We start from the raw sequence: 22160 nt of genomic DNA, 5'->3' as shown, positions 1-22160 counted from the left end.
GCGTACACACGCAACCAAAATACTATATAGCACTTAATCACTGTTAATGGTGCTCCCCTCCCAACCTCCCACAGAATCTTGCACCTCCGTCCAGTGTCTCTGCCCGGACAGAGCCCCCATGCTCCTAGATCCTCTGCGCTTCTCAGGCCTAAACAGTGTGCACCACATCAATTAGCAGAGTACAGTAGAGCTCCTTTATAACCCAGCCTGGCTCTACCTGCTGGGTTTCCACGGGACATGCTTTCCACTTGCCCTCCTTCAATGCCAGGAAAGCCCTCTGTTTAAAACACCTTGTCCTGTTTGCTTGCTTGGTAAAAATTCCTTTCTAGCATTATTTCATAAGTTGCCCACTCTGTTTTCAACACATTTTCTTAAACCCTTCTGTCAAAGCTTCAGAAAGGTACGGGCATCACTCTGTGCGTTCACTGTGTCGCTAACAACTTCTTGGTTATCAAGTGGTAAAAAGCTCACTCATTTTCATCCATTTCTCATTAGATTGTAAGGAACTTGAAGGCTGGTGCTAGCTTGGTGATCGACACATGGCACGCAACCAATAAAATGCATGCTGGATTGAAGAAGTAGCAATAACATCTCACAGAGACACTTAGCAACCTCATGCCCTATTAAAGGGCACCCTGAGCCAAAGGCCAACTGACATGTAGTCACTCCTGCTCTCTTTCCCAAGTCAGCCTTGCAGGAAGACTAGGGTAGTAAGATGTACTGCTTCACTAGTTCTAGTTCAGCAAGTGAGTATTCCTGGGGTGAGCTTGTTCTCTCTCTCTCTCTCTCTCTCTCTCTCTCTCTCTCTCTCTCTCTCTCTCTCTCTCTCTCCCCTTTCTGGAGTTCCAAGGACAAGCTGGAGCTGCTATAAGTCACTGCTTTTATGCCTTTCCTCTTGACCTCTGTGCTCCCCCTCCCCTCCATTGCACCTTTCTGAAGCTCCTCTGTTTGCTTAATGCTTGTCCCGTTAAAGGCTTGGAGGTAGCAGTGTTAAACCTCTGAAGTTCTTGGCTCCAGTGGTGACAGTGTAACCCTTACAACGTAAACCACACACGAGTCCGGGTATGTCTTTGAACTGGAAGCACTGTGCTCGTGACTGTATCTTTGTCCAACAAGGTGAGAACTATGGCTCACTACTTCTTGTGGAAATGACATTACTGTATGCCGCCCATGATGTTTAGGGCACAGTGGCCTTTTGAAACAACTTCCATTTTGTTAGTATATTCACTGATGTCGTATTTACTCGTGTAATTATCGTGTGAGTGCTGGGAGACAAACAATTTATGGATAAATGTCATCTATCAAATTCTGTGCATCTTCTTAGTATTAAACTGTCTTATAACTGTCTTAGTATTACATTTTTTTTTGAAAAAAAAAAAAAGAAAAATACGGATCGGGTAGGTAGCACATTCTTTTAACACCCAGGGGCCTGAGATTTCTATTCGTTCACGATGAGTCTACACAGTGAGTTCCAGAGCAGTCAGGACTATAGTGAGACCCTTCCCCCGAAACAAGCAAACAAATAAAGAGTGAAATAAACACAAACTGTTTGGAACCTCAGCGTGATGACGTAAGTGATGTGCTTGGCTATGTTTTGGGCGGGGCCCTGGACCTCACAGTCATGTCATAATATCCAGTCAAGACAAACCACACCTTTTCTCTTCTCAGTACCCCAAGTTTCAAGTGATTCTAGAGATATCTAAAGTTAATGTCTGGCAATTTGCAGTTTTCTTTCCCCTGTTTATTTTGGCTTACTGTTATGTTTTATAACTTTACTCATAGTGATCAGTATTCTATGCAAGAGATCCCCCCTGACCTTTTTGAGGAATCACATCAATGATAGATAGTAAAACCTAACCCATGTTTCTGAGGCCAGCTGTGTTTGGCATTTTTCTTTAACGGTTACAAAGAAAACAAGAAAAAAAACCCTTTAACCTTTTCCTTTATGCTATGGCTAAAAATAAAAATTTCCATTTGCATTTAAACAATTTTACAACCAACCATTCCCAATACCTAGTTTCAGAACTTCAGAAGTTTTTTTTTTTTTTATTTTACATGTAATGAATGCTTGCCTGATTGTATGTCTGTACACCACATGTATGTAGTACCAGTGGAATCCAGGAAAGGGCATCAGATCACCAGGAACTGGAATGAATGGATGCTCATTAAATGCTGAGTCTGTACCGAGAATTGAACTTGGGGACCCTGGAAGAGCACTAATGCTTTTAACGGCTGACCCATCTCTCCAGCACCACATGCAACTTCACAATGAGAGGAAACGCTTTTCTAGCTCTACTGGAAAAGACTCCTACAGCTTACTCTTTTCAGAGATATCCAACTTTTTGACACAGTGACCTGACACTGTCTTGTACAAATGTGTTCTGTATTCACAGCAGTCCTGGGATTCACACAGCCCATAGGTAGCAGGTGGACATAACTGGATGAACAAATTTAAATAGATTAAAGTTACCTATCAACTTCTTGCCTGCAGGGGGTGTGTGCTGGAGAATTTGAGGTGTCAGAGTGAGCACTGGCTTTGGATCAAGCTCTAGCATGAAGTTCTGCCATTGTCAGTTGTAGTAACAGGTAAGCACCTGGGTGCTTCTGGTGGTTCTGCTCCAAGACAGTGGCACCTAAGGTCACTTTACCAGCTACCGTTGGGATCAAAATATGATTTATGTTGGAAAGAAATTTGTAGTCTAGGAAAAAAAATCTTTCAAATGTGAGTTATCATCATTGCATCCTGTTTTAAAATTTTGTTTATTTTTTTTTTTACGAATAGTGGTGATTCCACTACATGTATGGTCTGTGTGAAGGTGTCAGATCCCCTGGAATATGAGTCACAGACAGTTGTGGGCTGCCATGTGGGTTTTGGGAATTACACCTGGGTCCTCTGGAAGAGCAGCCAATGTGCTTAACCACTGAGCCACCTCTCCAGTCATTATTATTGTATTCTTGATGATCCCATTCAAGATCATTGGCCATTTGGTTCAGAAAACACGGTTTTAAAAAATTACTGAGTGAATGACCATGGGGGACAGTGAGTTAAGCTTTAACACACTCCCACCATGGCAATGTGCTGACACTGCTCCCGTTGGCTTGCAGCTTTACCTTAACCCTCGGTCTTGCTAACTCTTCTCACAGCACTGGGGCACATGCATATCCCCGTGAGAGATCTAGCTTTCCTCCCGATACATAAGTACATGCCGAAAGCATAGTGGATGTAATGGGCTAACATTCCAGAACTGCAGGTTCATTTCATTTAAAGCAGGGTTTTATGGACAGTTTGCCTGAACTCGCCAGGCGGGTGTGGGGGCTATTTTTGGACAGGCAGAATATCCAGCACCTCTTAAATCACATCACACTGCGATGGCCTCTCTACCTCTGCCCAGGGCGGGCCTGCATTCATAAAATGAAGCGCTGGCAAGGCTGAGTTTCTTTTCTCAATCTGATGAGTAATACTCATCACAGCCTTTGGAAAGGGAAAGCACCACACAAAAGCCTCAACAACACGTTTTCCTCTCTTTTCTGCAAGGAAAGGGGAAAGTGTGTGTGTGTGTGCGTGTGTGTGTGTGTGTGTGTGTGTGTGTGTGTGTGTGTGTGTTCCTGTGTTTCTACGATGCCTGAGGAATCCTGAAATGAGCCACTATAGGAAGCCCCTGACAGTGTTCTGTGATGGTTTTGTGTGGGAAATTGAAACAAGTTGGCAAGAAGAATTCTTTCTGCATAATTCAAAGCAGACATTTTACTGGAGGAAAAGCAAATCAGAAATTTGCTGCTGGCCTCTGAAATTTTATTAGTTACAAAAGGTAATATATTAGTCACTTGCATCCAATCCAGACAGGGTCTCCCTTTCTCCCTGCTCCCTGACATTCTAAAGTGAACCTGAGAGCATGCAATACCCGATCAGTTTCTCACGAAGGATGTAGGACTTGGTGTGAGCTGGCACTGTGTCACACACATCTTATTGTCCCCTGGCCTGCTTCTCTGTGGCTCTAGAGACTTTGGAGTGACTGAAATAATTAGATGTTCCCAGTAAAAGTGTAATCTAGGGAACGGTTTCTTGACAGCAGAGTATGATCCCGGGTGGGTGATGATTATGTCAGGTTTCTCCTGACGATAAGCGTGCATGGCGTGCTTACATGGGTTGGGTAGCACGGCAGTGTGTGAACGCTTCAGGCTTCCTGTTAGCCTCGCTCACTGTGAAAGTCTGACAACTTCCAAACAGCCTCCAAGTAAGTGTGAGGTCGAAACATGAATTTTAACGAAAGGGATTATGAAACAACTTCAGTTTTTAATGCATAAGAGTTTTATAGAATTGATTTCTTATGTTGCAAGATGCTAAAGGCAGTTCTATTTTTATATTTATATATTTGATATAACATAGAGACAATGTTATAGTTCCTTTATATTATAACGCTACAAATATGGTTTGAGTGGTCTTTTGAAAGTTTATTTTCTGTACATGAATGTTTTGCCTGCATGCATACCTGTGCACCAAGCACGTGTCTGCTGCTCATGGAGGCCAGAAGAGAGCACTTGTTCCTGTGGAACTGGAGCTATAGATGGTTATGTGCCAGGATGTAGGTGCTGGGAATTGAATATTGGTCCTCTGGAATAACAGACAGTGCTCTTAACCATCAAGCCAAGCCATTTCTCCAGCCCCACCAAGAGTCTTTGTGTTTTTTTTGTTTTGTTTTGTTTTTTTGTTTTTTTGTTTTGGTTTTTGTTTTTTGTTTTTGGTGAAATGGATGAATGAATTCAAGCATATCTTTGTATAAGATGCATTCGGTGTCTCTAATATTTACAGTGCATTTAAAAATATTTATTTTTTAGTGCATGCATGCATTTATGAGCATCTGCCTGCAACACACACACACACACACACACACACACACACACACACACACACACACACGTGTTATGGTCCAGAGACAACTCTCAGGAATTGGTTCTGTCTTTCTACCATATGGGTCCTGGGTCCTGAACTCAAGTTGTCAGGTTTGTGACAGGCACAGTTTAGCTGCTGAGTCATCTCACCAGCTGAATAGCACTTTTCCAATAAGTATAAGTGACTTTTTATCCAATAGCCACATTTTCTAGCCTGCATCCATGTTTGGTTTGGCACCTCCTCCTTTCCTTGTAACTGAAGATGGAGTGAAGAATGAGGATGTGGGGACTAGAGGTCACACTGCAGATACACAGAAGCACGAACATCACTCCCACAGTTCAGCTGCAGCTGTTCTCTCTCTCTCTCTCTCTCTCTCTCTCTCTCTCTCTCTCTCTCTCTCTCAACACCCTTTGATATCCATACTGCATCTTTGACAGTTGTGGTGTGTGTCCTACCCCTTCTTCTCTCCTTGGTTCATTATCCACTGTCTGGGGACAATTACCCTTTTAGCTGGAAGTTAGGAGCAAAAATGAGGTTGGCCACAAGGCTCGATGAAGAACAGACTCAATTAGAACCAGGGTTTAAACACATAATGTTTATACCAGACTTCCTATAAGGTATTAAAATGTTACAGAATGACAGAAAACAAACACACTGTTTACACAGCTATTAAGTAAGAGCTCAGGAGGGAGGAGACCATGTCTACTTCAGTTCTGTTTCTGTTACCCTGAACATGATAAGAACTCTGTGTGTGTGCTGCTTGAGGAATGGGCTGGATGAGTGGATACCTGCTATATTCTCCAGTTCATGCTTAGGTGAGACTGGGGGAGGAACATGCAAAAGGACAATGATACAGAAGAGGTCACAGACTCTAGGCCAGTGACTCTTCAAACTTTGTTCACCCATATATTATAGCAAATTTTTTCATTGCATATCACATGTGTACTCACTTGCAAAAAACTGGATTATCAGCCTCAGTTACAAAGCCATCAAATATACAACCAATAAAGCAACTGGAATGAGGACTTCTGAGTCATGCTTGGGGACATGGCCCAGGATGCTTTTGTGGTTGGTAACAGTAGGTGACAGTTTTAATTAGAACATAATTCCTGCTGACAACTGACCAAGTGAGGCATAGGGGAAGAAAAACGACAAAGATACTGGAGAACAACTGACTCACTTGTTGACCTCTCTTGTCCCATATCTCCAAGACATATCAGCCTTACCCTATTCTAAACCATGTTTTCAACCCTTCCCCAGGTTCAGCCTCCCTTTGAAGTGCTCTAACATGAAGTATGCTTTTCACTTCTTGATGCAGCACTGCAGGGTCACGCCTGATTCTTTGTCTCATTGCATATAGCAGTTGCCAGCTACTTTCCAAGTTGGCTTCCCGGATTCCTCCCGAGTCTGTGTGTTCTCTATCTTCTTGGGCCTTGACAGGCTTACCCAGCTCTCTGCTTCCTACCTCCCCTCTCCATGTCGTGGGCACACTGTCCTCTCCATTTCTCTAACAGTTTTCTGTCCCTACCACAGTGTTTACCACCATGTTCCCCATGCCTGAGTGATTCTTCTGGTGTTTTCTACCAGTTCGTTTTCTCTTTTTGTCTGTCTCTGTTGTGGTCTGGCTGTGGCTGGCTCCCCAAAGGTTCCTGTGCTGGAAGTTCTGTCCCATCGTGGCGGTACTGAGAAGTCACAGAGGCTCTAAGATATTGCTCCTCATAGGAAATTCTGCCTATTGAGTTGGAGTAATGCACTTTCCCCCTGGAGCCACTCCCTGTTTTCCAGGGAAGTCTCTCAAACATAGGTTGTTACAGAAGACCTTGTCCCATCCCCTGAACGAATGCCTCCCCTGCTCCCTCACTAACATCACTTGTACATACATGCTCATTCTACATATGGCTGGTTTCTTTTCTGGAACCATGCTATGATGCTGTGTGTGAGAGCTTTTGTTAGGACAATGTCAGCATCATGTTGATTGGACCTTCTGGTTGCCAGAATGCTGAGTCATATAAATGTCCCGTATCATAAAGTTCACAGATTCAGATATTCTTCACAGCAACACTAAGTAGTCTATGACTATTGCCAAACTCTTCTTCATCTATAGTATTTTCTCCTTTAATTACCTCTAACTTAAGATGCCTACTTACCTCAATACATAATTGTGCACATATCCATTTTTTTTTCTTTTTTTTACAGACCATCTTTCTTTTCAACACGCTAAATGCACACTTGGAAATTCTACAGAATTTTGACTTGTGAAGTTTAAATGTTTTTTGCCCGTCTATATATAACCTGTCTGAAATATACTAACTTGAATGTATTGAGGACATTGACATGCAACAGTGAGCAGATAATCAGGGCTGAAGAGATGGCTAGGCTGTCTTGCAGCTCACGCCCACCTGGAATGCCAGATACTGTGGATCTGACACCCTCTTCTGGACTCTATGGATGCCTTCACAGGGGAGGCTTGGACTCAAGCAAACATACACAAACAAAAATAAAACTTTAGACAAACAAAAATGAATGGATTGACGAACACATAAATGAACCCTTTAAGCAGAATACAACTTTCTACTGGTTAGTTGACTAAAAGGTAAATAATTTATTTGAGGAACAAAATATTAACCTTCCCTTTAATATAACTGAGTTACATGAAAATGGGAGTTTTTCCAAGGGAAAAGGAATCCGACTGTTATACCAATATGGTGCTAGCAGGACACAATTACCAGTGAGATTGAGTGTATGAAGAAAATTGGTCAACTTCATATTTCTACTCATTTGCTGAAGGACTTCACAATGGGTTTTACGTCCCTTCTTTTTTTTTTTTTTTTTTTTATTAACTTGAGTATTTCTTATATACATTTCGAGTGTTATTCCCTTTCCCGGTTTCCGGGCAAACATCCCCCTCCCCCCTCCCCTTCCTTATGGGTGTTCCCCTCCCAACCCTCCCACCATTGCCGCCCTCCCCCCATAGACTAGTTCACTGGGGGTTCAGTCTTAGCAGGACCCAGGGCTTCCCCTTCCACTGGTGCTCTTACTAGGATATTCATTGCTACCTATGGGGTCAGAGTCCAGGGTCAGTCCATGTATAGTCTTTAGGTAGTGGCTTAGTCCCTGGAAGCTCTGGTTGCTTGGCATTGTTGTACTTTTGGGGTCTCGAGCCCCTTCAAGCTCTTCCAGTTCTTTCTCTGATTCCTTCAATAGGGGACCTATTCTCAGTTCAGTGGTTTGCTGCTGGCATTCGCCTCTGTATTTGCTGTATTCTGGCTGTGTCTCTCAGGAGCGATCTACATCCGGCTCCTGTCGGTCTGCACTTCTTTGCTTCATCCATCTAGTCCAATTGGGTGGCTGTATATGTATGGGCCAAATGTGGGACAGGCTCTGAATGGGTGTTCCTTCAGTCTCTGTTTTAATCTTTGCCTCTCCCTTCCCTGCCAAGGGTATTCTTTTTCCTCATTTAAAGAAGGAGTGAAGCATTCACATTTTGATCATCCGTCTTGAGTTTCGTTTGTTCTAGGGATCTAGGGTAATTCAAGCATTTGGGCTAATAGCCACTTATCAATGAGTGCATACCATGTATGTCTTTCTGTGATTGGGTTAGTTCACTCAGGATGATATTTTCCAGTTCCAACCATTTGCCTACGAATTTCATAAACTCGTTGTTTTTGATAGCTGAGTAGTATTCCATTGTGTAGATGTACCACATTTTCTGTATCCATTCCTCTGTTGAAGGGCATCTGGGTTCTTTCCATTTTCTGGCTATTATAAATAAGGCTGCGATGAACATAGTGGAGCACGTGTCTCTTTTATATGTTGAGGCATCTTTTGGGTATATGCCCAAGAGAGGTATAGCTGGATCCTCAGGCAGTTCAATGTCGAATTTTCTGAGGAACCTCCAGACTGATTTCCAGAATGGTTTTACCAGTCTGCAATCCCACCAACAATGGAGGAGTGTTCCTCTTTCTCCACAACCTCGCCAGCATCTGCTGTCACCTGAGTTTTTGATCTTAGCCAATCGCACTGGTGTGAGGTGAAATCTCAGGGTTGTTTTGATTTGCATTTCCCTTATGACTAAAGATGTTGAACATTTCTTTAGGTGTTTCTCAGCCATTCGGCATTCCTCAGCTGTGAATTCTTTGTTTAGCTCTGAACCCCATTTTTTAATAGGGTTATTTGTTTCCCTGCGGTCTAACTTCTTGAGTTCTTTGTATATTTTGGATATAAGGCCTCTATCTGTTGTAGGGTTGGTAAAGATCTTTTCCCAATCTGTTGGTTGCCGTTTTGTCCTAACCACAGTGTCCTTTGCCTTACAGAAGCTTTGCAGTTTTATGAGATCCCATTTGTCAATTCTTGATCTTAGAGCATAAGCCATTGGTGTTTTGTTCAGGAAATTTTTTCCAGTGCCCATGTGTTCCAGATGATTCCCTAGTTTTTCTTCTATTAGTTTGAGTGTGTCTGGTTTGATGTGGAGGTCCTTGATCCACTTCGACTTAAGCTTTGTACAGGGTGATAAGCATGGATCGATCTGCATTCTTCTACATGTTGCCCTCCAGTTGAACCAGCACCATTTGCTGAAAATGCTATCTTTTTTCCATTGGATGGTTTTGGCTCCTTTGTCAAAAATCAAGTGACCATAGGTGTGTGGGTTCATTTCTGGGTCTTCAATTCTATTCCATTGGTCTATCTGTCTGTCTCTGTACCAATACCATGCAGTTTTTATCACTATTGCTCTGTAATACTGCTTGAGTTCAGGGATAGTGATTCCCCCTGAAGTCCTTTTATTGTTGAGGATAGCTTTAGCTATCCTGGGTTTTTTGTTATTCCAGATGAATTTGCAAATTGTTCTGTCTAACTCTTTGAAGAATTGGATTGGTATTTTGATGGGGATTGCATTGAATCTGTAGATTGCTTTTGGTAAAATGGCCATTTTTACTATATTAATCCTGCCAATCCATGAGCATGGGAGATCTTTCCATCTTCTGAGGTCTTCTTCAATTTCTTTCTTCAGTGTCTTGAAGTTCTTATTGTACAGATCTTTTACTTGCTTGGTTAAAGTCACACCGAGGTACTTTATATTATTTGGGTCTATTATGAAGGGTGTCGTTTCCCTAATTTCTTTCTCGGCTTGTTTCTCTTTTGTATAGAGGAAGGCAACTGATTTATTTGAGTTAATTTTATACCCAGCCACTTTGCTGAAGTTGTTTATCAGCTTTAGTAGTTCTCTGGTGGAACTTTTGGGATCACTTAAATATACTATCATATCATCTGCAAATAGTGATATTTTGACCTCTTCTTTTCCGATCTGTATCCCTTTGATCTCCTTTTGTTGTCTGATTGCTCTGGCTAGAACTTCAAGAACTATATTGAATAAGTAGGGAGAGAGTGGGCAGCCTTGTCTAGTCCCTGATTTTAGTGGGATTGCTTCAAGTTTCTCTCCATTTAGTTTAATGTTAGCAACTGGTTTGCTGTATATGGCTTTTACTATGTTTAGGTATGGGCCTTGAATTCCTATTCTTTCCAGGACTTTTATCATGAAGGGGTGTTGAATTTTGTCAAATGCTTTCTCAGCATCTAATGAAATGATCATGTGGTTCTGTTCTTTCAGTTTGTTTATATAATGGATCACGTTGATGGTTTTCCGTATATTAAACCATCCCTGCATGCCTGGGATGAAGCCTACTTGATCATGGTGGATGATTGTTTTGATGTGCTCTTGAATTCGGTTTGCCAGAATTTTATTGAGTATTTTTGCGTCGATATTCATAAGGGAAATTGGTCTGAAGTTCTCTTTCTTTGTTGTGTCTTTGTGTGGTTTAGGTATAAGAGTAATTGTAGATTCGTAGAAGGAATTTGGTAGGGCTCCATCTGTTTCAATTTTGTGGAATAGTTTGGATAATATTGGTATGAGGTCTTCTATGAAGGTTTGATAGAATTCTGCACTAAACCCATCTGGACCTGGGCTCTTTTTGGTTGGGAGACCTTTAATGACTGCTTCTATTTCCTTAGGAGTTATGGGGTTGTTTAACTGGTTTATCTGTTCCTGATTTAACTTTGATACCTGGTATCTGTCTAGGAAATTGTCCATTTCCTGAAGATTTTCAAATTTTGTTGAATATAGGTTTTTATAGTAAGATCTGATGATTTTTTGAATTTCCTCTGAATCTGTAGTTATGTCTCCCTTTTCATTTCTGATTTTGTTAATTTGGACGCACTCTCTGTGTCCTCTCGTTAGTCTGGCTAAGGGTTTATCTATCTTGTTGATTTTCTCAAAGAACCAACTTTTGGTCCTGTTGATTCTTTCTATGGTCCTTTTTGTTTCTACTTGGTTGATTTCAGCTCTGAGTTTGATTATTTCCTGCCTTCTACTCCTCCTGGGTGTATTTGCTTCTTTTTGTTCTAGAGCTTTTAGGTGTGCTGTCAAGCTGCTGACATATGCTCTTTCCTGTTTCTTTCTGCAGGCACTCAGCGCTATGAGTTTTCCTCTTAGCACAGCTTTCATTGTGTCCCATAAGTTTGAGTATGTTGTATCTTCATTTTCATTAAATTCTAAAAAGTTTTTAATTTCTTTCTTTATTTCTTCCTTGACCAGGTTATCATTGAGTAGAGCATTGTTCAATTTCCACGTATATGTGGGCATTCTTCCCTTATTGTTATTGAAGACCAGTTTTAGGCCGTGGTGGTCCGATAGCACGCATGGGATTATTTCTATCTTTCTGTACCTGTTGAGGCCCGTTTTTTGACCAATTATATGGTCAATTTTGGGGAAAGTACCATGAGGAGCTGAGAAGAAGGTATATCCTTTTGCTTTAGGATAGAATGTTCTATAAATATCCGTTAAGTCCATTTGGCTCATGACTTCTCTTAGTCTGTCGACATCACTGTTTAATTTCTGTTTCCATGATCTGTCCATTGATGAGAGTGGGGTGTTGAAATCTCCCACTATTATTGTGTGAGGTGCAATGTGTGTTTTGAGCTTTAGTAAGGTTTCTTTTACGTATGTAGGTGCCCTTGTATTTGGGGCATAGATATTTAGGATTGAGAGTTCATCTTGGTGGATTTTTCCTTTGATGAATATGAAGTGTCCTTCCTTATCTTTTTTGATGACTTTTAGTTGGAAATTGATTTTATTTGATATTAGAATGGCTACTCCAGCTTGCTTCTTCTGACCATTTGCTTGGAAAGTTGTTTTCCAGCCTTTCACTCTGAGGTAGTGTCTGTCTTTGTCTCTGAGGTGTGTTTCCTGTAGGCAGCAGAATGCAGGGTCCTCGTTGCGTATCCAGTTTGTTAATCTATGTCTTTTTATTGGGGAGTTGAGGCCATTGATATTGAGAGATATTAAGGAATAGTGATTATTGTTTCCCTTTATATTCATATTTGGATGTGAGGTTATGTTTGTGTGCTTTCATTCTCTTTGTTTTGTTGCCAAGACGATTAGTTTCTTGCTTCTTCTAGGGTATAGCTTGCCTCCTTATGTTGGGCTTTACCATTTATTATCCTTTGTAGTGCTGGATTTGTAGAAAGATATTGTGTAAATTTGGTTTTGTCATGGAATATCTTGGTTTCTCCATCAATGTTAATTGAGAGTTTTGCTGGATACAGTAACCTGGGCTGGCATTTGTGTTCTCTTAGGGTCTGTATGACATCAGTCCAGGATCTTCTGGCCTTCATAGTTTCTGGCGAGAAGTCTGGTGTGATTCTGATAGGTCTCCCTTTATATGTTACTTGACCTTTTTCCCTTACTGCTTTTAATATTCTTTCTTTATTTTGTGCGTTTGGTGTTTTGACAATTATGTGACGGGAGGTGTTTCTTTTCTGGTCCAATCTATTTGGAGTTCTGTAGGCTTCTTGTATGCCTATGGGTATCTCTTTTTTTAGGTTAGGGAAGTTTTCTTCTACGATTTTGTTGAAGATATTTACTGGTCCTTTGAGCTGGGAGTCTTCACTCTCTTCTATACCTATTATCCTTAGGTTTGATCTTCTCATTGAGTCCTGGATTTCCTGTATGTTTTGGACCAGTAGCTTTTTCCGCTTTACATTATCTTTGACAGTTGAGTCAATGATTTCTAGGGAATCTTCTGCTCTTGAGATTCTCTCTTCCATCTCTTGTATTCTGTTGGTGAAGCTTGTATCTACAGCTCCTTGTCTCTTCTTTTGGTTTTCTATATCCAGGGTTGTTTCCATGTGTTCTTTCTTGATTGCTTCTATTTCCGTTTTTAATTCCTTCATCTGTTTGATTGTGTTTTCCTGGAATTCTTTCAGGGATTTTTGCCATTCCTCTCTGTAGGCCTCTACTTGTTTATTAATGATTTCCTGTGTTTCCCTAAGTGTGTTCATGTCTTTCTTGAAGTCCTCCAGCATCATGATCAAATATGATTTTGAAACTAGATCTTGCTTTTCTGGTGTGTTTGGATATTCCATGTTTGTTTTGGCGGGAGAATTGGGCTCCGATGATGGCATGCAGTCTTGGTTTCTGTTGCTTGGGTTCCTGCGCTTGCCTCTCGCCATCAGATTATCTCTAGTGTTACTTTGTTCTGCTATTTCTGACAGTGGCTAGACTGACCTATAAGCCTGTGTGTCAGGAGTGCTGTAGACCTGTTTTCCTCTCTTTCAGTCAGTTATGGGGACAGTGTGTTCTGCTTTCCGGCGTGTAGTTTTTCCTCTCTACAGGTCTTCAGCTGTTCCTGTGGGCCTGTGTCTTGAGTTTACCAGGCAGCTTTCTTGCAGCAGAAAATTTGGTCTTACCTGTGGTCCCGAGGCTCAGGTTCGCTCGTGGGGTGCTGCCCAGGGGCTCTCTGCAGCGGCAGCAACCAGGAAGACCTGTGCCGCCCCTTCCGGGAGCTTCAGTGCACCAGGGTTCCAGATGGTCTTTGGCTTTTTCCTCTGGCGTCCGAGATGTGTGTGCAGGGAGCAGTGTCTTCTGGTTTCCCAGGCTTGTCTGCCTCTCTGAAGGTTTAGCTCTCCCTCCCACGGGATTTGGGTGCAGAGAACTGTTTATCCGGTCTGTTTCTTTCAGGTTCCGGCGGACCACATATCCATTTTATTTGCTTGTTTGTTTTTTGCTTAATGCTTGCAGCTCTTGCTCAAATGTAACGAACTCTTGAGGGCAGGGCATTATATCTGTTTTAGTCACCAAAAAATAATATCCAACCATAGATTTGGTTCTTAATAGACCATCACATATATGTGGAATGCATGGAAAATTAAACATTTTCTGCATGTTAATGACCGGATCTGATTGGATGCTTTAGCCAAAGCTGTGTACCTCCTGCAGGACCAACCTGTTACCTTTGTTTAAGCCAACTAACAATCAGGTTTTAAGAAACAATGTAGGCCTAGTCTGAGAAAATTGTAGGTCTTACTTATTTAACGTGTGTGTGTGTGTGTGTGTGTGTGTGTGTGTGTGTGTGATGTATCACACATGTGTGTGCAGGTTTGTGCACCCATGCACATGTAGGGATCAGAAGAGAATGTTAGGGGAGTCTTGTTCTTTTGCACCCCATACTATTCCCTTAGACAGGGTCTCTAACTGAACCTGGAGCTAGGCTGGCTGCAATCTGGTCCCAACAATCCTGTTGTCTTTTGGCTTCCTGAAGTTCTGGAGTAATAGGTGCACATATGGCCACATCTGGCTTTTTATACTGAGGCTGGGGATTCAAACTCTGGTCCTCATGTTTGTGCAACAAGTATTCTTGCCCATGGAATCATCCTCCTGGTTTTTAAATTTTATTTCTGACGCATGCTGGCATAATAAATATTTAATGTGGCAAAAATATTTTAACCCCCCCAAAAGGCTTGTGGTTGCCTTCCTAGTATTTCCATACCCCCTATACTACGAGATAGCAGCATCTGGCTTGGTTGAAAGTAGGGATTGTTTTAAAAGTTCCAATAATCACTAGCTTTCGTGGACATTTTCTCCATGCCTGGTACCAAGTGTTTTCTATTCTCTGTCTTATATAGTGTCAGCTGTGGCATTAGAAGGTCAATGTTCTTAGTTACAGGCTTCAGAGAGGGAAACCGTAGGTGCAGGGTAAGGTTACTAGTCTGGTAAGCCATGAAGACAAAGCTGACCCCAGGCAGTCTGATTGACTAGTGCATCTACCCAGTGTGTCTATGTCTCACCAAATCAGAATTGGAGGCTGTAGTTGTCTCCAGTGGTTCAGCATTTCAGACAGTCCTGGCCTGTCTGAAAAATTTTCAACTAAGTTGGATGTGAATTGCAGTTATCATAAAATTACAGAAATAAAAGATCCCTATCACCGCAAACATTTTGGGAAAAAGAGAACTCATCAAGCTAGCCTCAACATTGCAACTAAATCTATCATGTGATTTTACTGCATTCATACTTTCTTTGTATTTGTCTTGAGTCAAAGGAAGAAAAAAAAAAAAAAACCTCAGAGAGCTACCAAAGATTCTAATTGGCTGGCACAAATGTTCACAAATGTTTCCAGAATTTTAACTGCTTTTTGTCACATGTGATAAAAGTCAAAGGAGGAGGGACCTGAAGTCAACAGATTACTCAATTCATGTAGCCATTAGTTGACCTATATTCTCCCCTGTAAGTATCTCATGGATGATAGGATTAGGGTCTAAGCCAATTTGTACAAAGTATGGGGTGGGTGAAATGCTAGATAAATGGTCACTGATGTCACCACTATTAACAAATGTGGATTATTCAGTCTTACTAATTCCAGTTTTTCTGATGCAGCATCCACCTGATGGATTTTAGGGCTGTGGAGTAAAGTGGAAATTTTTAGTTTCTTTGGAAACTTAGTTATGTCATCTAATGTTTTGCTGGGACGGACAGGTAGAAGGATGTTTTGCTGAGGCAGACACAGGTGAAAGGATGCTTCGCTCAAACAGACATGTGAAAGAATGTTGATGCAGACACATAAAATAATGTTTCGCAGAAGCAGATAAAGGCGATATGTTTTGTTGAAGCAGACATATGAAAGGATATTTTGCTAAAATAGACATGAGAGGACATGCGATGTTTACAAAGAATATAAATATGACCCTGTAGACAGTGGGACAAGGCTTGCTCTGCCTCATCAGTCTTTACCTTGCATTGTTGCTGCTGATCTTTGCTTGATGTGACTTCTTAGAAGGTAACTCGCCAAAGAGCTTCTTATAATATGCTGATGGCTTCCTGTTGCTCATGTGGGCTCCAGCCAATTGGTGGAGCCTCATGGTTTCTTCTGGAGGGAATTGGCGTTGCTGATTTGTAAGTGGTGATTGCTTTGTGAACTGGACTGCTGAATAGCCCCAAAGAACTATTTCTAAACAGGTCTACAACCCGTTTCCTATTAACCTTTCTTTTCCACTACCTTTGGCGGGCAGTGGGCTAGAAGAGTGATTGAAGCATTTAAGAAGCCTTATTAAGGTAGGTTTTGAAAAATCTAAGCCAACAATGGGCTGTTAGAGAGGCTATGCATAAACAGCAGAATCTTGCTTTGGCTTGTAGCTGATCCTCCAGTGACATTCACATCTTAGAAATATTGACTGGATTCCTGTCTTGACTACTCTCCAAACATGGCCAGCCACTTTACAGCTAACCCTGTTTCCTGGTGCTATCATGTCTACCTCATTCCTCTGGACTGATGACTGTTCGCCATGTAGGTGAGGTCAGTTTCCTGTGAGCTGGGGTGGAGGAGAGCTGGCCAGCAATGGGGCTTTTGTGGATGCCTTTGTCTGAGTGGTGCTTTTCTTTGAGCTACACGTCTCAGATCCGAAAGGCAAACATATTTGCACCCCAGAAAGCACATTCCTAAAGCAATGGAGTCCTGACCTTCCACAGTTCCTTGTCCAGTTTGGACCTGACTTTCTCTACTGAGCTGCTCTGGCATTCTTCAGCATACAGTGGTCCAAGTTCAGTGGACTTCTCTTGTGATCAACTCGATCAGGTTCACTTGGTTGCAGCTCTTCATAACCTTCTACCTGGTGATGATTTCCTAGCACACTTTTTCTCCACATCTTTTATTCTTTCATTGAATGACAGATCCAAAGTCTAAATTCCGATGCAATAACTCCCGGGGTGTTTTTTACAGTCCCAAGGTGGTATTTCTTTGTTACAGCTCAATATTTCTACATCTTATTCCAAGTCTCATTATTTTACATTTATAAATATCAAGTTGTATTAATTGGTTCCAGCTTTCAAAATGTTTCTACCTCGAAGTTATTTTCTCCTATTTTCATAGTGGTTTTTGAGCCCTGGGCCTGGAGACTGTATGTGGACCATATTCTTTAGGTATCCCTGGAGGGCTGATATGGGACAGAAAGGATGCGCAGATTCTGGGCTTTGCTGTATCCTTTGAAGGTTGTACTGGCCATAATAGCTTCAAAGCATTTCAACAAGTTCCTGGGACACAACTATCCTGACTTGCCATAGTCAAGCCGTACCTCTCTGAGCAACCTCCCACTCCATCTCCTGCAGCAGTTTTTAATACTTTCCCTACAAGTGAAGTTAAACTAACTGGCCTGTAATTTCCTGGTGTGTCCCTAAGCTCCATGAAATAACGGCATTAGCTTGGCTACTTTCCAGTTCTTCCAGAATGTTTTTGTTTTGCTTTAAAACTCAAGACTGAAAGGGCCAGGGAACTCTTCCTGCACCCACCCTGCCCTTTCCCTTGTTTCTTTCATGACATACGTCTCCTTCTGGTCTTAGAACAGCTGCCATTTTAATAATATCAAACCCCTTAAATGTTTTCAAGTATTATTTGTCCTTATCTCCAAGGCATCTGTCTATTTTTCACTTTGACAAGGTCCACCTCCAGTGCAGTGGCTTACGACTTCACTGCATGGACTGTTTATCTGAAGCACGGTTTAAGAAATGACTTTAAGGCTAGGAGTCTAGAACATAGCAGCCCTACTGCACTATAACAAAATGTACATTCTTGGACATGACTCTGAGTCCTTGGTGGGGAAAACCTGAGAAATATGTCCACACATCCGGGAGCTGAGAATCAAAACCCTGGAGCTAATCCAGCAGGACAATGTAACCAACGCCCTAGCATTGTCTTAAAAATGCACAAAATAAGACCTGAAGACAAAGTATTTGGACCCCTCACTATCTTTGTATATTTACTCTTATTTATGTGCATGTGTTGGTTTTGTGTGTGTGTGTGTGTGTGTGTGTGTGTGCATCTCACACGTGTGCCAGTGACTACAGAGGCCAGAGGTGTCAGATCTCCTAGAGCTAGCGTGGTTATGAGCTGCTTCGCAGATGGGAGACATATGCTGGCAGCTCAGGTCTTCTGGAGAAAGCCAAGCAGCTCTAACCACCACAGTACCTCTTCCTCATCGTTTTAGACAGCATTGGTATATTATGTTTGAAACTAATACCAGAATTTTCAAGTTGTGTCTTGGAAAAACCCATAAAATACTTTTATTAAAAAAAATACACAAACAAATCTAATTGTGCCAGGCATGAGGGTACATGCCTTTAACCCCAGCTTTCAGAAGGTAGAGGCAGGTGAAGCTCTGAGTTCAAGTCCAGCCTGGTTTATAAAGCAAGTTTCAGGACAGCCATGGCTATACAGAGAAACCCTTTCTTGAAAAACAGAAGCAACAACAAAGAATCCAAAATTGTTAAAAAGTATTTTTTTTTGATGAGAGAAATCAATATTCTCTTATAGGTACAAAATTGCATCATCTAGTCTTTAGGGTTATCCATGTTTTCATTGTATAGAAATTGAAAATTGTTATTGTTTTGTTTATAAAGATCAAAATGTCCAAGCCCTCTATCCTTTCTCTTCAGGTGTTATTGCCTCCTCAGACCTCCTCTGACTAATGGTCTCCCCACGCCCTAGCTAATGGTAATCTCTTTCTCCCTTAGTTCAGACACTTCCCTGTCCCTTCAGGACTCCACTGTTTTCTGCATGTGTTATCTGCTCCTTTAACGAGTGTCTGCTGAATACCTGCTGCATGCCAACCTAGTTCCATATGTTTATCGCTTGTTTTGTCTATAATCCCAATGTTTTTCAAGCTGTAAGTCTTCACAATATCCCCATTTCTGACCCCCTGTTCATTGTCCAGATAATGGTTGTATGATGCCAGTATTTGGCAAAAACTGATCAGTATATAATATCTGCAAATCCACTTTCCCGGTCATCCGGATCCTTAAATAGCACTGGGTGTGGAGATGATGCTTAGGACGGAGGACCGTCTCCATCTTTAGTAGTGAGTGGTAAGAACAGGAAATAATAGCTAGCACTCTCGCGATCATACATGATGGAGACTGTTCTCTTCACATTCCTATGTGAATGCCTGGAGTGGCTCCTGGGAGATCAAGACATGGTTTTCAAAGCAAGAAGGTGAATGAACGGAGGAATTACAGCAATACTTCTGGGAGAGTTACATCGGCAGAAAGCTGAGCAGGTTTATAAATAAAGATGCTCGTGTATACAGTATCATGGCTAGATGAAATTCTAAAGGTTCAGGGGGAAATTACACAATTTCAAATGAGCCTGTGTGTATACAATGCTAAGTCATTCAAACAAAACCTTGACCGAATCACTCAGGAATGTGGGCTTTGCTAGTACAGACATTGCAAGTCTCCATTGGAAATACGTAATATGTTTCTGACCTGTTCTACTGCTCAGAGGCAAATGTCACTGTGGTGGGCTCTTGCTTTAGCTGGTGGCTACTAATCAAACACAAGCTAACAAACTAGGGAGTCAGTCAAGCAGGTTAACTTTGTTTAAAGCAAGAGACGAGACTCTGGTTTAAAGTCAAGGAGAGTATCCTACAAGTAGAAATGGATATGCAATTATATTTATTGTCTGCATGGTATTTTTGAGCTCTTCATCCAAAATGGAGATCTAAAAGGAAACAAGACTCATGAACTCCCCCAAGGCCAAGTTACTTTATTATACTATCCCTTCTCCCAGTGGCCAAGTTTCCTTGCAACAGAAAATGTAAGACTTCCTAATCACTCTGTGAGGGGCTTGTCTGCAGAGGTTTCCTACTTGCTACAGACCAGGCCTGCAGAAATAGGCTGTCTGCTTGGCTCAAATGCCCAGAGGTTCCAGAAGACTCTTGCTTCCAAGCCTCTTCTATGGCCACTTACAGCTTGCTGCTCCCCACAGGCGTGACTCAGGTCTCTTCAGTTGTGAGAGGGGAAATGCAAATGTGGCTCTCTCCAGATGTGACCTGTCCTAGGCCAGTGCTGACCAGGAGACTGTGCTCGCTTCATGTTCTTTGTCATTCTCCTTCCAGTGATTGATGGTAATGAATTTCTGGTGCCTCTAAGGCCCGATCTCTGTGGTGCTCCACCCTGCCTTCCCTTTTCCTTCTGGAACCATTCAGAAAACCAAGTGTGGGAGGCTTCTTGCCCAAATGCTGCAGTGGAAGAATGTGGGGGAGCCAGATGTGAGCGGGACCTCCCCTGAGTGAAGAATATGCATCCAAAGGTCCTAGCACATGTTGGAGAGGGATGGCTTTCTAAGTAAACCCTAGATTTGTAGCATTGTGCTATCCCACATCCAAGTCAAAATGCCTGTCCAGATTAAATGTCAAAACCGCCCTGTTATCATCTCTGCGTTTTACTGGGTATCTTTGAAGAAGAAAGAATCCTTTGGGGGCCTAATTGATCCCAGGCCTGATATTTGGACATGGATTTCCATGACCACTTCAGAAGAAAAAAAAAACCCACTATTTTAAATCCAGGTATCACATAATGTTTCAACTGGTGAGCACACATTCAGAACGTTGTAAGAAATGATGGGAGGTGTGTAATTTGACTGTGCTAGCTGAGTTAGTTTGCCAAAACATTGAGAGCTGTGTGCAAGAATTAATGCCAAGATATTTGCAGTGCGGTCGACTACCAACAACTACAGTGAACCTTGCAGATGGTACTCAGGCTCCCTACAGAGGTCATTATGGAATCACTCAAGACACAGGGCATGGAAAAAACTTTATTAGTCACCAACAAAATGAAGTGCAAACAAGTTTGTCTTTGAAAAGCCCTTACATACTCATGCTTTAGGTCTGGGTCTGCATGGCCATAAAACAGTGTCTAATAAAGTGTAAGTGATATGTAATTAATCATGGGCTTTTATCTCTTGAAAGTCCTAAGTTAGAAGTTAGATATTAATGAGGTAGGGTGAGAAGAAATCCTTTTGCACTGAGCCTGAGTTGTAAGCCTTTTGCACAGTCACACGGGCACACGGGCACACGGGCTAGGCTTTTGTATCAAGCAGCTGCTGGCAATGGAGGGTGCCACTAATTTGAGGAAAATCACAAGTTTTATGTTGATTAAAGTGAGGTGTAAAATGTGCACAAAACTTGCTAGCAGCTGGAAAATCATGCCAGCTGAAGGCTTTTTCTTTCTAGTTTCTCTGAAGGATCAAAAACTAATAATGGCTCCCTTTAATACCATCACATATTCAGTAATTACCCCAGGAAAGTACTACCTAGTGCCTTGGTATGTAAGTGCTCACGATTTGTGCTTTTTTAACTGGGAAGAATGATAGTATGAATAATCTAGGTAAGTCTATTCTTCGAGGTTTATGTGTAGAGTGTGTATGTGTCTGTGTCCTAGAAAGAACGAACATAACCAATGGGCAGTGGAAATTTACTTTAAAAATTGAATTAAATTTTTAGAAGTATCATGCTAGACTCTAGTTTTCATGGCTGAACATTACGACATCCCTTTGCCAGACAGTCACTCACCTCATAGTGTAACGGTAAGTTGCCAGTTATGGTCTTCTTCCCCTTTTTAGTAGTAGCTCCAACAAGGGCCTGTATTTCATTGATCTGCAACAAAGATGAATTAACTTGTAATGAATGAAGAATTTAAGGGACACACAGATCTGAGAAACTTTCTAATACATCAGTGGTTTAAAGGAAGCCACTAGGGAACTTAGCAAGGAAGTAGATGAGGTATTTACAACCTCTAGTCAGGGTGCTGGGACCTGCATGTGTGTGCGCCGCCTGGCAGCTCTTCTCCATCCTCGATGCCCCGCCCCCTGACTTGAGCCAGATTGGGTTCTCTACGGACCTCATTTTTCAACTAGTCAAGTGCTTTATTTAGTCTACCCTTTCAGTATTATCTAACCTCGTACTAAATAATTCCTCAGAGACCTTCCCACTGTACCCGAAATGCTTACAGAAATCTTTGTCGGTGGGATGAAGTTTGAATGGACTGCATTAACGAAGAGCTTAGTCCTTCCAGAAGAAACATTTTACACTGATTCTCGGGGTTTGGGTACTTAAAGCACTCCATTGCAAATAACCTAGTAGGACACGATCGCTATTGCGTATTCTAACATTT

At 41.8% G+C, this 22160-nt stretch overlaps 1 protein-coding gene across 5 annotated transcripts in view; it reads right to left on the bottom strand.

Moving 5' to 3' along the window:
* Spag17 (sperm associated antigen 17) overlaps nt 1–22160 on the bottom strand; it is a 244918-nt gene that overhangs the window by 178812 nt on the left and 43946 nt on the right. For all 5 annotated transcript variants that reach the window (XR_015669308.1, XR_015669316.1, XR_015669314.1 and 2 more), the window contains 1 exon segment: nt 21560–21643. Coding sequence is in view for 2 of the 5 variants with exons in the window: in XM_087634617.1 (XP_087490743.1) it covers nt 21560–21643 (84 nt within the window). In the remaining 3 variants the exon portion in view is untranslated.

Source organism: Rattus norvegicus, chromosome 2 (assembly GCF_021556685.1).
Source record: "Rattus norvegicus strain SHRSP/BbbUtx chromosome 2, alternate assembly SHRSP_T2T, whole genome shotgun sequence".
Taxonomy (NCBI): domain Eukaryota; kingdom Metazoa; phylum Chordata; class Mammalia; order Rodentia; family Muridae; genus Rattus; species Rattus norvegicus.
This window is presented reverse-complemented; position numbering and strand designations above follow the sequence as displayed.